We start from the raw sequence: 15212 nt of genomic DNA on the forward strand, positions 1-15212 counted from the left end.
ATTTTCAGCCTGGCCATAAAGTAGAGAATGAAAGAAGATTTCCAGGGAAGAAAACCAAGGGTGTGACCAAGTGACCCTTTATGAAGCAGATTAAGTGTGAATAGAAAGGATCCTCACGATGATGGGAAAAAGACCTCCAAGGCTTTTCAGAGACCTTTGAGGCTCCCCTCCTACAACATGCCCAGAGTCCTAGAGTGGGGAGAAAGATCTCAGGGGACAGGCTCAGGGTTCTTCCCAAGGCCCCACTGCTCAGCCTTGGGACTCTGCTCGCCAAGTTCTCACACAGCACTCCGCAGCTGCTCCAGCTGAGGTCCAAGTGGACCCAGGAACAGCTAATGAAAGCAACGACCTTAGTCCATGTGATGCTGGCTTTGCAGCAGTGAAACATGACAGAGTTATGGGATCATGGTAGATTCTGAGATTTAAAGGAGAGCCTGAGAGATCAGACGAGCTTTGCGGCAAGGAGTCCAGGTGGAGCAACACCCAGTGGAGCTGTGGAAAGCTGAAGTGGTGACCTCAGACGGAGAACACAGCAACATGCAATACCTGCCAGGCAAAGCTGCAGGCAGTGCACACCCAGGAGAGCCACCAATATCAGCACTGTAGTCTCAGAGGGCAGCCATGTGAGCAGAGACCAACAGAGCCGTAGAGGCACAGAGACCTCTACCCAAGTTTCTAAGGCTGTCTCAGACAAGCTGAGACACAGGCAGAGACCTACTACAGGGGTGGAGTCACTTCACAAAGTCCCTACTGACGCAATGTCTCGTGGAAATGCGGGGCTGGAGCTGCCACGGAGTCCTCACCAGGGCAATGCCTACTGGAGCTGCAGGGAAAAGGCTATCACTGAGCTCCCAGAACTGTAGTTACCCACACATAACATCAGCCCGGGGAGAGCTACAAAGAGGAGATTCCACCTATGAGAACTCAGCATTGGCTAAGTCAGGGAAAGAAACAGAGGCAGAGCTGCCTGAGGCCTTCGGGGTCCAATCCCTATCCCAATGTGTAGAATATGTCAGGCTTGGAGATTTAGGGTTTAATGTCTGCCCTGCCGAGCTTCAGTCTTGCTTTAGGCCAAGGGGCCCTTCTACTTGTCCAATCTCTCTTTTGAAATGAGTACCTGTACTCTGTGCCTGTCCCACCATGGTATTTTGGAAAGATGTAACTTGTTTCTGGTTTTACCAAGGCTCACAGCTTGAGGACTTTGCTTTGAATCTTCAGAGTTTGGACTTTTGAATTAATCCTGGACTTAGTTAAGATTGGAACCACTGGGACCGGTGCTGTGGCACAGCAGGTTAAGCATCCCATATGGGCACTGGTTCAAGTCCTGGCTGCTCCACTTCTGATCCAGCTCCCTGTTAATGTGCCTGTGAAAGCCCCAGAGGATGGCTCAAGTGCTTGGGCCCCTGCACCCACATGGGAGGTCCAGATGAAGTTCCTGGCTCCTAGCTTCAGCCTGGCCCAGCCCTGGTCGTTGCAGCCATTTGGAGAGTGAACCCGCCAATGGAAGATCTCTTCTCTCCCCACCCCCACTTTTTCAAATAAATAAATATTTAAAAATAAAAAGACTGGAACTACTGAGAAGGAGATGACTGCACATTGTAAATGAAAAGCTCATGGCCGGCGCCGTGGCTCAATAGGCTAATCCTCCGCCTAGCGGCGCTGGCACACCGGGTTCTAGTCCCGGTCGGGGTGCCAGATTCTGTCCCGGTTGCCCCTCTTCCAGGCCAGCTCTCTGCTGTGGCCAGGGAATGCAGTGGAGGATGGCCCAAGTGCTTGGGCCCTGCACCCCATGGGAGACCAGGATAAGCACCTGGCTCCTGCCTTCAGATCAGCGTGGTGCGCCGGCCGCAGCGCACCGGCTGCGGCAGCCATTGGAGGGTGAACCAACGGCAAAGGAAGACCTTTCTCTCTGTCTCTCTCTCACTGTCCACTCTGCCTGTAAAAAAAAAAAAAAAAGAAAGAAAGAAAGAAAAGAAAAGCTCATGAGTTTGGGGGTCCAGGGAAAGAATGTCATGGCTTGAATATCTGTCCCCCACCTACTCCAAGCTCACGGAGTTTAGTCCCTAAAATATTATGTTAACAGTACTAAGAAAGAGGAAACTTAATCCAATCATGGTATTTGGAGACAGGGGGCCTTTGGGAAGTGATTAGATTGGATTAGATTACTGGGATGGGACTCCTGTGATTGAGTCCTGGGGGCTTTATAAAAATAAAGAGACCAGAGGGACACACAGACACACACACTCCTACCATGTCGTGATGCAGCCATGGGGGACTTTGCCAAAGCCTGTGTCATACATTTTGGGCTTCGAATTTCCAGAACTGTGATCCAAAATAAACCTCTGTTCCTAATAAAGTTAACCTGTCTTCATAGTTTCATTATAGTAACCAAAAGCTAATATGTCTCCACCCTAACAATAAGAAAAAAGAAGATAACTATCATATCATAACTTCTCCTTGAGCCTCTAAAGCAAACAAAAAGAAACTGCCTAGGCTTAGGGTAATGCTCAGCGAGAGATGCGCAGAGCCCCTGGGAGTCACAACACAAGTGGGGTTCACAGCCACTTGTGGGCTCTTCTCGCAGACTGGGGACAGGTGAGAGACTGGAAAGAGCCTCTGTAGTGAGTGCAGGCCTGGAAGAGGGGATGTGCCCAGGAAAAGCACAGGTCTCTCTATAAACAAAAGCCCAAAGTTACTGGGGGTAGGGAAACAAACCCTTTAATTGGACGCCAGGACTCACAGGAGGTAGGAGAAGGATAAAACAAAACAAAACAAACCTCCAGTTCTGAGGGAGGTACAGAAAATGCTCCCAGAGGTCAGTGCTGTGGTGCAGCAGGTTAAAGCCCTGGCCTGAAGCTCTGGTATCCCATATGGGCGCCACTTCCAGCCTCAGCTGCTCCTCTTCTGATCCAGCTCTCTGCTATAACCTGGGAACGCAGTAGAAGATGGCCCAAGTCCTTGGGCCCCTGCACCCGTGTGGGAGACCTGAAAGAAGCTCCTGGCACTTGCCTTCAAATCAGCTCAGCTTCAGCCATTGCGGCCACCTGGGGAGTGAACCAGCAGATGGAAGACCTCTCTCTGTCTCTACCTCTCTCTGTAACTCTGTCTTTCAAATTAATAAAATAAATCTTAAAAAAAGAAAGAAAGAAGAAAAGAAAATGCTCCCAAAGATCTGTCAGATTCTGATCCTAATTATTTTAAAGCACTTGCAAACCCACAGTCCAGGTTCAGAGCTTTGTGTGAACTGACTCTGTCTCTGCTGTAATGATAGAATGTGCAATAGTAGCACCCTCACCACATGATGGCTTTACCACCTCTAAATTGCACTGTGTGAAAGACACATTGTCAAGGACCTTGTATTACTCTCTCTGCAGCACCCCAACACAGCCCCAGCAATTTCAAAGAAAGCAGCAGGATAACAGCTGATTCTTAGCAGAGTGACAGATTACTCCATACCCTGTCAAGGTAGCCTCTCACAATTGCACTGCTGCCGGGGATAAGGCTTTTCATATACCCTACTACCCTTGCCTCTCTCACTCTGCTCATGTTGACACTACTCCTTCTTCCTGCAGGTAATTAAGTCATCCTGTTTGCAACCTGAGCCCTGACAAAGGTAAGCTCATCCCGCTCATGCAGCAGCTTGTAGTAAGCAGTAGGGGGACACTGGTAGAATATTCTTTTTGGCTGAAGGAATACTAAAATACTGCTCTTCATGCTTTATCTTCTAGTCCACAAAACAAACAATTGCAATCACTTTATATTCAAAGTCCCTTTAGTTGTAGTCCTCAAAGGATTTATTTTTACCATTTTCAACTGTATAGTAGCATTTCAACTTGTGAAATTAGCAGAAGAGCTGGGCTAACTATCACTATTAATGATGGGGAAATTCAGGAAATATAGACAATTCTTTGTGTGATTCCTAATCTTCTACCATATGACTCATTTAGACCACAAAGCTACAAAGAAACAGTAATTGTGGTTTTTACCTTTATTAGCTCTTTTTTACTACAATGAAATATCTAAAGCAATTAATTTTATAAGAGGAAAGTGTATTTAGCTCACAGTCCAGAAGGTTCAAGTCCAACATCAGGTCATCCCATTGGTTTGGCATCAGGAGAGGGCAGCAGATGGCAATGGTGGAGCCCATGCAAAGGATGGCTCACAGAGTGAGACAAGAAACAGAGAGAGTGGCTTTTATGACAGCCCTCATGTGAGGACTACCTTCTGAGGGCACACCCCCATGACAAAAGGACCTCACAGTCCACCTCCACCTTCCAAAGGGCCCTCCTCTTCCCAACAGCACCACCCTGGGGAACAGCTTTTAGCACATGGGCCTTTGTGGGACATGGCCATGTTGTTCAAAAATACTTTAGCACACAGTCAACCAACGACCAATCATATATAAATATTGGGAACAAAGAGAAAATTCCAAGCCAGACTAAAACCAAATACTAAAAACTACACAAAAGTGGGCTTCAAAAAGTTCATGGAAAATGCATATTATGATATAAATATGCACTTATTTCAAAATGTTGTGTGTCAAAATAAACATCTCTTTTTAAAAAAGATTTACTTATTTATTTGAAAGGTAGAGTGTGTATGTATGAGAGACAGAGAGAGAGAGACCTTCCATCTGCTGGTTCACTCCCCAAAAGGACACAATGGCCAGGGCTAAACAAGGCCAAAGTCAGGAGCCAAGACCTTCACCCAGGTCTCCCACATGGGTGGCAGGGACTCAAGTACTTGGGTCATCTTCCACTGCTTTCCCAGGCACATTAGCAGGGAGCTGGATCAGAAGTGAAGCAACTGGGGGGGTGGGCAGCACCGTGGCTCACTTGGTTAATCCTCCACCTGCGGCGCCAGCATCCCATATGAGCACCAGGTTCTAGTCCCGGTTGCTCCTCTTCCAGTCCAGCTCTCTGCTGTCACCCAGGAAGGCAGTGGAGGATGGCCCAAGTGATTGGGCTCCTGCACCCGCATGGGAGACCAGGAGGAAGCACATGGCTCCTGGCTTTGGATCGGCACAGCGTGCTGGCCATAGCAGCCATTTTGGGGGTGAACCAATGGAAAAGGAAGACCTTTCTTTCTCTCTCTCTCTCTCTCTCTCACTGTCTGACTCTGTCAAATAACAAAAAAAGAGGAGCAACTGGGACATGAACTGACACTCATACAGGATGCCATAATTGCAGGCAGTGGGTTAACCCACTGTGCCAAAACACTGGCACCATAAACTTATCTTTTAATTCTATTTTTCCATACTTTTTGAAGTATCCTCATATAACACAGATACCAACTACTACACGTGCTCAGAAAAGGAAGGGAGACTGGGCCTGACCTGGGGAGGGGCCATTCTACTAAGGACTCCTGGAAGAGGGAAGGCTTGAGATAAACCATGGAAGGTTTCGGACAAGCAGGCAGAGTATGCTGGGGGAAGGAACCACAAATGGGACTGGCAGAAGAAACTGAGACCCAGATGGCTAAGAGACTGAGTGTGCTCAGACCAGGGTCTACCTAACCCACCCCAACGAAAGAAGCAAGAGAAAGATGCTCTTTTATGAATAGTGCCAGGCACTGAGATAGACTCAGGGATATATAGATCAATCAGTGTCCTTACCCTCAAGGGACACAGAGTGGTGTCAGAAGGCAGAAATCTTTTCATGGTACCAAATCACGATAAATATCCAGTAAAAAAAAATTAACTATTTACAGGTGGTAGTAAAATTGCCTATTTTGATACAACAGAGACCATCAGCTTTGAAATCAAACCTCAGTTAAAATCCTGACCCACCTCTGAAAAGCACTGTGGCTTGAAGCAAGTTGCTTCACTTGGTTTATCTATTTTTAGTTTTGTCATCTATCAAAAATGGGTGTAATGATATCTACTTTCCCAAGTGGTAAAGACAAAAAAACTCATGTGGCCTAGTCTCAATAAATTCTTTTAAATGGATTTTCATCTCCCCCAAAAGCTTTCAACAGAAAACCAAAACAGATCAGAGATGCTTACTGCACCTTCCCCTCACCTTCCTCTTCCTATCCCCAGGCTGACGGCTAATTTTACTTTACTTCTAAGCACTTGCCAGTATAGAGGTTCCTCCTCGTGACTGTCATCCCAGAAAAGACCCACTCCAGAGCCAAAGGAGACCTGAGATCCTCTCTCCAGTGGTATTTTTAAATGGTTAGGCTTGAACATTTAAGCTTCAGCTTTGACCTTCCAGCTTCTTGCTTGGAACCAATACCCTGAGGCTGTTAACCCTACAGGTTTTCTCAAGGGCAGATAATGTAGAATCCTGGTTTAGAGGCCAATACCAGAACCTAGAGGGTTAAAGCTCTAGTAATGCATTAGTTGAGAGCAATCAGATGCCCTGGACTAACAGGCTCACTCACAAATTCATATTTTACATATGAAGCCTTACTTCACACCTGGAAAGGCAGGAATGGTAGATATTCTCCACAGCCGAGAAAATGATCATCTCCAGAATCAATATTATTCGGACACTGATTCCAAGGAACGCTGATTTAAATGAACGTTCTTGGTAACACATATAGTTCCTATCATCATGACATTTGGCTAATACTCATATTTCCTTGATACCCTCTGCCAAAAGCTTGTGTATCACATCACAAACACAGTGAGATTTGCCATCCTCTGTCTTTGGAGCACCACATTATCCAATGCCTGACTCTGGTTAACGCAACTTGAAATACATCTGCCTCCTGCGCCACACACGGACATCTCAAAACACAAGACAAGCTATACATCAGCAGTCTCAATAGAGCAACGAACACAATTCCTGAGACAGCTAGCCTCTAAAGTAGCAACTGTGGTAGGCAGAAGAACATCTTTCTCCACCCCCAAGATATCTACGTAATCCCTGAAAACTGTAGTAAATTAGATTACATGGCAAAAGGAAATTAAGGCTGCAGACAGAATTAAGGTTGCTAATTAGATGACCTGAAAATAAGGAGGTTATCCTAGATTACAATCTCAGAGGGCCCAACATAATCATAAGAATCCTTAAAAGCAGAAGAGGATGGGGGCTTGCATTTGGTGCAGCAAGTGACACCGTTTGCAACGCCCACATCCTGTATCCCAGTGCCTGGGTCTGAGTCCTGGCTCTCTTCCCAGTTTCAGCTTTCTACCAATGTGCACCCTAGGAGGCAGCAAGTGATGGCCCAAGTGGGTCACTGCCACCCACATGGGAGATCCAGACTGAATGTCAGACTCCTTGCTTTGGCCTGACCCAGCCCTGGCTGTTATGGGCATTTGGGGAGTAAACCAAGGGATGGGAAATATTTCTCTCTCTCTCTCTCTTGCTCTGTCGCTCTCGCTCTTTTTCTTCCTCTCTCTCTCTCTCTCCCCCCTCTACATTTCAAATAAATTTAAAAATTTTCTTTCAAAAAAATAGAAGGCAGAAATGAGAAAATGACAGCCATGGCAACACAAGAAAGACTAGCCTGATGTTGCTGGCTTTGAAGATGAAGAAGGGGGCACAACCAAGGAATGCTGGGTACTTCCAGCTGCTGCATTCTCCCATGAACCCTCCAGAGAAATACAACTCCGCTGACACCTTCATTTTGGCCACATGAGACCTATGTCTGATGTGTGGGAACAAAGCGAATTTGTGTTGTTTTAAGCCAGGATGTTAGTGGTGATTTGTTATAGCAGCAACAGGAAATGAACACAGCAGCCAACAAGGCCACCCACCCCCTCCCCTGGTGTGCATGCTGCTCCTCCCATTGAGTTGGAGTTCATGTCCCTCCCCTGGAGTCATGGCTGGGCCAACAGAACTTTGGAGCACTGACTTAATGGGACTTTGAGCCAAAGCATCAGGACATCCTGGCAGCATTTGCTTACTCCCTCTCAGAAAGCTGGACTTGCAGGTAAGAAGTGCAGACTACTCTACTACAGAAAGGTCCTCGCCATCCTGGAGCCCTGGAAGATGAGGCGACACCCCACAGAGACCACATGGAGGAGCACCTGGTGCTGGCCACACAGACCCAGCTCCAGTCCCAGCAGCAACCTGACTACAATCACTTGAGGCAATCACTAGATAAAATTAAATGACTGCTGTTTTAATCCACTAAGTTTTTAGGGACTTTACTACCCAACAATATATCATTGAATCACTATCCAACAATAACAAAAAGCACACAGCCTATTATGCACATTGAATCACAAGAATAAACCCAGGGGCCTGCGTTGTGGCACAGCCGGTTAAAGCCCTGGCCTGAAGCGCCAGCATCCTATATGGGTGCCAGTTCGAAACCCAGCTGTTCCTCTCCCAATCCAGCTCTCTGCTATGGCCTAGGAAAGCAGCAGAAGATGGCCCAAGTCCTTGGGCCCCTGCACTCACGTGGGAGACCCGGAAGAAACTCCTGGCTCCGGGCTTTGGATCGGCACAGCTCCGGCCATTGCGGCCAACTGGGGAGTAAACCAGCTGATGGAAGACCTCTCTCTCTCTCTGCCTCTCTTCTCTCTGTGTAACTCTCTGACTTTCAAATAAATAAATAAAAAATCTTAAAAAAATAATAAACCCAATTAAAATAGGCCTGCACAAGGAAAAGTAATTTTCACTTAGGAAATCAGTATATGCGCCTCAGGCTGGAGCCACTATCAAACAACTTATGAATTACTGTTATCTTAAGTCATCCAGGAACAAGGGATATCATTCTATTTATTTAGGCCTTGTTTAATTTTTTTAAACAATGATTAAAAAAAACACACACACAATGATTTCTAGTTCTTGGAGCATATATATTTGCACTTATTTTATTAAATTCATTCTTGAGTATTTTATTCATGTTTATGCTATTGTAAATTGAATTGCTTTCTTAATTTAGTTTTCTGATTGTTCATTATTTGTGCTTAGAAATAGTTTATTTTGCATACTGATCTTACACCAGGAAACTTGATGAACTCATTATTAGTTCTAATAGTTTTTTTTAGCGGATGACTCAGGATTGTCTATATACAAGATAATTTCACCTGGAAATGCAAAGGTTTTACTTCTTCCTTTCCAACGTGGATGTCTTTTATTTCAGCTTCCTCAAACAATGCAATATTGATTAGAAGTTGTGAGGGAAGATATCTTAGTCTTGTTTCTGATCTCAAGAGGTAAGTGTCCAGTAATTCAACGTTATTATGTTAGCTGTGGGTTTTTCATAAATACTCTTTATCAAGTTGGAGATCAAATACTCTTTATCAAGTTGGAGAAATGCCCACAATTTCTAGTAGGTTCTTTTTTTAATCATAAAAAGGTGTCAAATTTCATCAAATGCTTTTACTGGCTCTACTGAGATGACTATGTGATCTTTAATCTATTGATATGGTATATACATCAACTGAGTTTTGGCTATTAACCTTTCATTCCTGAGTTAAATCCCACTTGATCATGGTGTATAATCCTTTTTATATGTTTCTGGATTTGGTTCTAGAATTTTGTTGAGGATTTTTTATGTCTATAATTATAAGATATTGAACTATCCTTTTCTTGTGTATCTTGGTCTGGCATTGGGATTAAGGTAACACTGATCTCACAAAATGAACTGATAAGCGTTCCACTTCTATTTTCTTGAAGAGTTTGTGAAGAATTGGTATTAATTTTTTTTTTTTTTTTTTACAGGCAGAGTGGACAGTGAGAGAGAGAGACAGAGAGAAAGGTCTTCCTTTGCTGTTGGTTCACCCTCCAATGGCCGCCGTGGCCAGCGCGCTGCAGCCCGGCGCACCGCGCTGATCCGATGGCAGGCGCCAGGTACTTATCCTGGTCTCCCATGGGGTGCAGGGCCCAAGGACCTGGGCCATCCTCCACTGCACTCCCTGGCCACAGCAGAGAGCTGGCCTGGAAGAGGGGCAACCGGGACAGAATCCAGCACCCAGGCCGGGACTAGAACCCAGTGTGCCGGCGCCGCAGGCGGAGGATTAGCCTATTGAGCCACGGCGCCGGCCGGTATTAATTCTTCTTTAAATGTTTGGTAGAATTCACCAGTCCAGCCACTGGATTTTGAGCTTTTCTTTGTGGGGAGTTTTTTGATTACTAATTGAGCCGCTTTACTTGTTGTAGGTTTATTCAGATTTTCTACTTTATCTTAAGTCAATGTCTTGGTCCATTTTCTGCTACTATAACAGAATATCACAAACTGAACATTTTACAAACAATATAAGTTTATGAAGTTCATGGCTCTGGAGGCTGGGAAATTCAAGACAGGCTCACCTAGTGATGGCCATCTAGCTTCACCACCCCACTGCAGAAGGGCAAAGAGATGAGAGAGAGAGAGAGAGAGAGCAAGAGATAGAACTCACAGCGCAAGTCCTAAAACCCTTTTATAACCAGCATTAAGCCACTGATCAGGGTGAAGCCCTCATGACATAAGCACCTCCCATTGGGCCCCACTTCCCAACACGGTTGCATTGGGGATTAACTTTTCAATGCCTGATTAGGGGAACACATTCAAACATAATACTCTCTGAGTCTCAAGATGTGGATAATAGTGTACACTCCACTGATTTTATAGGCTTATGAGAATGTTTCAAACACAGAAATGGCAGTAGTCAGAAGTTCTTTGAGAGAAGAAACTAGCAAATTCATAAGTGTATACTGCATGGAGCAGTCCATGGAAGGAGAGAGGGAATAAATTGAGCAAGAGAATATCATAGCCTGGGGCCCCCAGGCAGCCTGGTATAAACTAAGGAATGCTACATGCCAGATCTCCAAGAGTATTTAGCCTAGCAGTTAACATGCCCTTGTCCCATATCCAAGTGTCTGGGTTTGATTCCTGGCTCTGGCCCCTGTTTCCTGCAATTGCAGACCATAGGAGGCAGTAGTGATGGCCCAAGTAATTGGGTCCCTAACATCCACATGGGAAACCTGGATAGAGTTCCTGGCTCCTGGCTCCTGGTTCTAGCCCCAGCCAAACCCTGGCCACGGAAGGCATTTGGAGACTGAACCAGTATATGAGAGCTTTTTCTTTTTCTTTCTTTCTTTCTCTCTCTCTCCCCTCCTCTCTCTCTCTCAGACAAACACACACACACACACACACGCATCCATGGAAAGAGAAATAGGAAAGACCATCACAATCACCCAAGTTAACCTTCCTAATTTAACAGACGGTAGGTTCACCCTGAGAGAGGCAGAGAAGCAGGGATCTGAACAACTGGAAGATCTGTGCAGTCACAGTCTAAAATTTTTTTTTCTACTGACATCTTCATAAGAAGCGTTTGAGCTGGGTGGGGAGGTACTACTACAATTCCTATTTTTCAACTTGAGGTTGGATGATTTCTCCAGGAACGGATTCAAATCCAGATAGTCTTACACCCAATCTATGGCTATTTCCCCATACCACAATTTCAAGCACAGACTAACAAAGTCATGTACCACATAACAAAGTTTTGGTCAACAGCAGACTGCATGCACAAGGATGGTCTCATAAGATTATATCATCTAGTGATACCATGGCCATCTTATTTTGTAGAAGTAAATTCTGCAATGTTGGCACAACAACAAAATCACGTAGGGATGCATTTCTCAGAACCTATCCTAGTCACTAAGTGACATGTGACTTTGCATGGCAGCAGTTCCAAGTTCTGAGCAATCAGCAGTTCTTTTTCTTATTATACTCTGCCTCCAGCAGTATTTCATATTCATCCTTCCCTGATCACGATTCTGCTGACCATTTGTCTTAAAAGTTCAATGGCCACATCTGGCACCAGAAAGAGTTTTTTAAACTGAATTCTCAAAACTGGGTCCCCCAGCATCTCCACAAGTGCATCTGAGATGTGCTTTGCGATTGCAGCAAACACACGGGACTAAGGCAGGCAAAGAGCAACAGTGGCTCACTCCTTGAAGAAACATTTAACACATAATTACCAATCAGGCGGTTTAAACAAATGTATAGAAAACCGAGGCAAATGCTTCCTCCTGGCTTTTATCAGTAAACACTTCCATGCATTCATGGAAGGGTCTCAGGGGGAGTCAGCAACAGAGAAAATCATCCAGATACTTCCAGTCGCCACAACATTTTGAGTCTTTATAAATGGGCGAGGCCCAGGGGAGGGGGAAGTAGGGGAAGAAAATGCTTAGAAAGAATTAACTGGTGGCTGTCTGGATGTCCTCTTTCCTTTAGGACATAGGGCCCGTCCTTCCAACGCAACCCTGACTTCAGGTGTGTGTTTTGCTCCCCCTTTTTGCACACGGCTGAGGACTCAAATGGCCCAGTCTCCTCTGGTCTGCGGGGACACCAGCGCTGGGGGGGGGGGGGGCTCCAGGAGCACAGTAACAGTCCAGGGGGTGGGGGGCTGACCACATAGCCCTGCTATGTAACCAGCATCTCCCTGCACCGAGTCACAGCCTTCAGGGCTCTGGCAGTGTTTCTGCTGGAAAGCACTGGCGTATGTTAACTCTTGGGCGCCTTCTATTTCATTATCTAATAAACTACACCCCCGCCGCTGGAAGGGGGTAGCTGATTCCCGCTCTCCGGCAGCCCTCGGCGTGGGGCTCATCAGACTTGCCAACCACCTGCCTCGCACGCAGCCCCTCCGGCCCTGCCAGGTGCCTGCTACCGGCGCCCCACGCAGGACAAGAAGCAGCGCGGCCTTCCCAGGGAGGGCGCCGCCCCCGAGCTGCCGGTGAGGGCAGGGGCCGGAGGAGCCCAGAGACTACGCCCCCACCCTCCATTCATAAAACGCAAGGGGGAGGGGAGCTTCATTTACCGACATGAGTGATCACGGTGGCCAGTCGCCGGGTGAGCTCCTGGGGGGCCATTTCTTCTTTTAACGAATACAGCATTTCACGGAGAAAACACTCCTTGTTACCAAAACAAAGCCAAAAAAACCCTGTTTCCACCGCGGCTGTGGATGATTCTGTCACGGCATCTCCAATCGAGGATGCTCTGCCCTCGTACTGGTCCTCGCGGTCGTCAGGCGCAAGGGTCACTCGCAGCCGAGGCCAGCGGTCCTGGGGCCGGCCCGAGCTCGCGGCCACGCCCGGCAGGTGCTGACCGTGAGCACTGGGCGCGGCGGCTTCCCAAAGGCCACGGCCGTCATTTAGAGAGGGCGGTGGCGGTTCCGTGAGGAACGCGAGGGGCGCACCGGGGATTCTGGACGTGCGGTCCCGGGCTGTCGGGTCTCGGGCGCCGCCTCCAGGGATGGTCAGGAGGAAGGATGCTCCGCTGGCGCTGGGGAGGCGCGGCTTCTGCGTGCGCCCGGCCCCGGCTCTTCCGCACCGCCCACCACACGCCCGCCTCGGCGCCCACCGCTCCGCGCGCGCCTGCCTGCGGCGCCCAGGGCGCCAGGTGAAGCGCGCGTGCGCGCCTAAGCACCGCCGGGTTCCGGGACCGGCACGCAGCACCAGGTCCTCTGCTGGGAGCCCGCACTCCTGCCCCGGAATGGGGAAGAGAAGACCCGACGCGGACGCTCCCTTTAGCACTGGGGTTGGAAGCCCAGCCGCTGGCTTTCCGGCCTCAGTCCCTCCTCCTCCTTCCCCGCTCTGGGTCTGCAGAGTAGCCTAGGCGCGAGGGGCCTGACTGGACAGACACAGCCTTCCTGCCAGGTCCCGGAGAAGGCTGTGTGAGGCCCCGCAGGGTGTTTTCCCGAGGAGGGTGTCGCCCGCAGCTGGCAGCCTCCAGCTGGCAGCCGGGCGCTGGGAGCCAGGGCTAGCGTGTGCGCCCTCAGGTCTGCGCCGTGTGCGATTTTCCTTTTGTGAGGCGGCTGCTGTGCACCCCCGCCCCGTCTGTCGCCTCTCTGGCACGCCAGCGCTTCCTTCTGGAAAGGCTCCGGCGCAGCCTCCCGGCCCGCCCTCTTCCCTGGCAGCTCCGGGAACAGCTTCTCAGCAGGCCTGTCTGGCGGAGGCACTATCCGGTGGCTTCTTTTGTGGACCCAGAGACCTGGCAGGCAGCGCTAGACTAATCTCATCGTGCAAAGCCGGGGCAAACGCCGATCGGGTCATGTTGTCATGCAGTCCATTCTACAACAGGAGGACCCTGGATATCGGCGACAGTGATAGGACCACCCACACGTTCTGAGCCAAAGTCAGGATTCTCATCTAGCTCTTTCCTCTTCCATATGTAAACAGCCTCGCTTCCAATTTCTAGGAGGAGCCACTCCACCCAGGGGAGATGGGACGTTTACGAATGTTTTCTGTTAAAACAGTTGTGGGGAGCCACTAAGAGGTGAAGTTAATCCACCTGCAACAGATTTGCAAGGGGCTCCTTGCTCCTCCACTTGTGTTAAGTAGAGCAACCATTTTCATAGAAACCTTTCACAAGGCTGGGGTTAAGCTGCTGCCTGGGAGGCTGGCATCCTATATGAGCTCAGGTTGGAGTCCTGGCTGCTGTGTTTCTGATCCAGCTCCTTGGGATCAGCAGCCTGGGAAAGCAGCAGCAGATGACCTGAATGCTTGGACCCCTGCTACCCATGTAGGAGACCAGATGAAATTACAGGCTCCTGACCCTCGTGGCCATTTGGGGAATGAAGCAGTGTATGAAAGAATCTCCATTTCCCTCTCCCTGTTACTCTGCCTTTCAATTAAATAAATAAATCTGAAAGAAAAGAAAGAGAAACCTCTTACAAAGAAATTCAGAAAAGAGCTAAAGACCCAGAAAACGTGGTGGCAATTTGAGATTGTGTTTTCATAGTGGTTTCTGGCTAGTCAAAGAAGTAAAGAAACTAAAGGAAGTATTTCCTGTTGATGAAAGTGGGAACCCTGGTGCCCAGAGTCAGTTCTAAGCGTTAGTCACCAGAAACCTGCAAATTGCTAAGGGGATAGTGAGTGGGGGGGCATGCTGAGCTGTGGAGGTCTAGATCCATTTTGAAGATCTAGTGACCTCAGTTTCCTCGATTAAGACAGGTCGTTAGGCATGAAAATCATGAAAAGAAGGGAGAGAAGGAGTGGAGGAGAGGAAATCCAAGGGAGGAGAAGCTGATGGATTGGAGTAAGAAGCAGAGAGAAAATACATCACAGTCAGAGCGTTGCTTTCCTTCCCACATCTGTACTTTCACAATCTTCAAAGGTTTCCATGGAGATAAATTGGCTCAATTCATGGTAAAATGTAGCAAGCAATGTCTATCCCCAGAAACTAATTCTGTCCCCATCTCTAGCACTTTTTTCAGTGGAGTGGTGAGGAGGTGGGTCTGTAATCTCCACGTTCCCCTTTCCAGCTGTGAAACCCTGTAACTGTGGCTAGGAAGAAATGACTGCATGGTGTTCAATGGCCCATAC

The 15212-nt window shown here is 47.9% G+C and overlaps 1 protein-coding gene across 2 annotated transcripts in view; it reads right to left on the reverse strand.

The window, feature by feature from the left end:
• Positions 1–13480, reverse strand: part of MCF2L2 (MCF.2 cell line derived transforming sequence-like 2) — a 258331-nt gene extending 244851 nt beyond the window's left edge. Inside the window, exon 1 of one of the 2 annotated variants that reach the window (XM_070072393.2) lies at positions 12707–13477. In XM_070072393.2, the coding sequence (XP_069928494.2) occupies positions 12707–12782 (76 nt within the window). In that variant the 5' untranslated portion in view covers positions 12783–13477. Of the gene's footprint in view, positions 1–12706 lie in introns of both variants that reach the window. The other variant, XM_089332001.1, reaches the window with a different exon arrangement.
• Between the last annotated feature and the right edge of the window lie 1732 nt (positions 13481–15212).

The sequence above is a fragment of the Oryctolagus cuniculus genome, chromosome 4, assembly GCF_051225735.1.
Source record: "Oryctolagus cuniculus isolate XC-2025 breed Fujian yellow rabbit chromosome 4, ASM5122573v1, whole genome shotgun sequence".
NCBI classification, from domain to species: Eukaryota; Metazoa; Chordata; class Mammalia; order Lagomorpha; family Leporidae; genus Oryctolagus; species Oryctolagus cuniculus.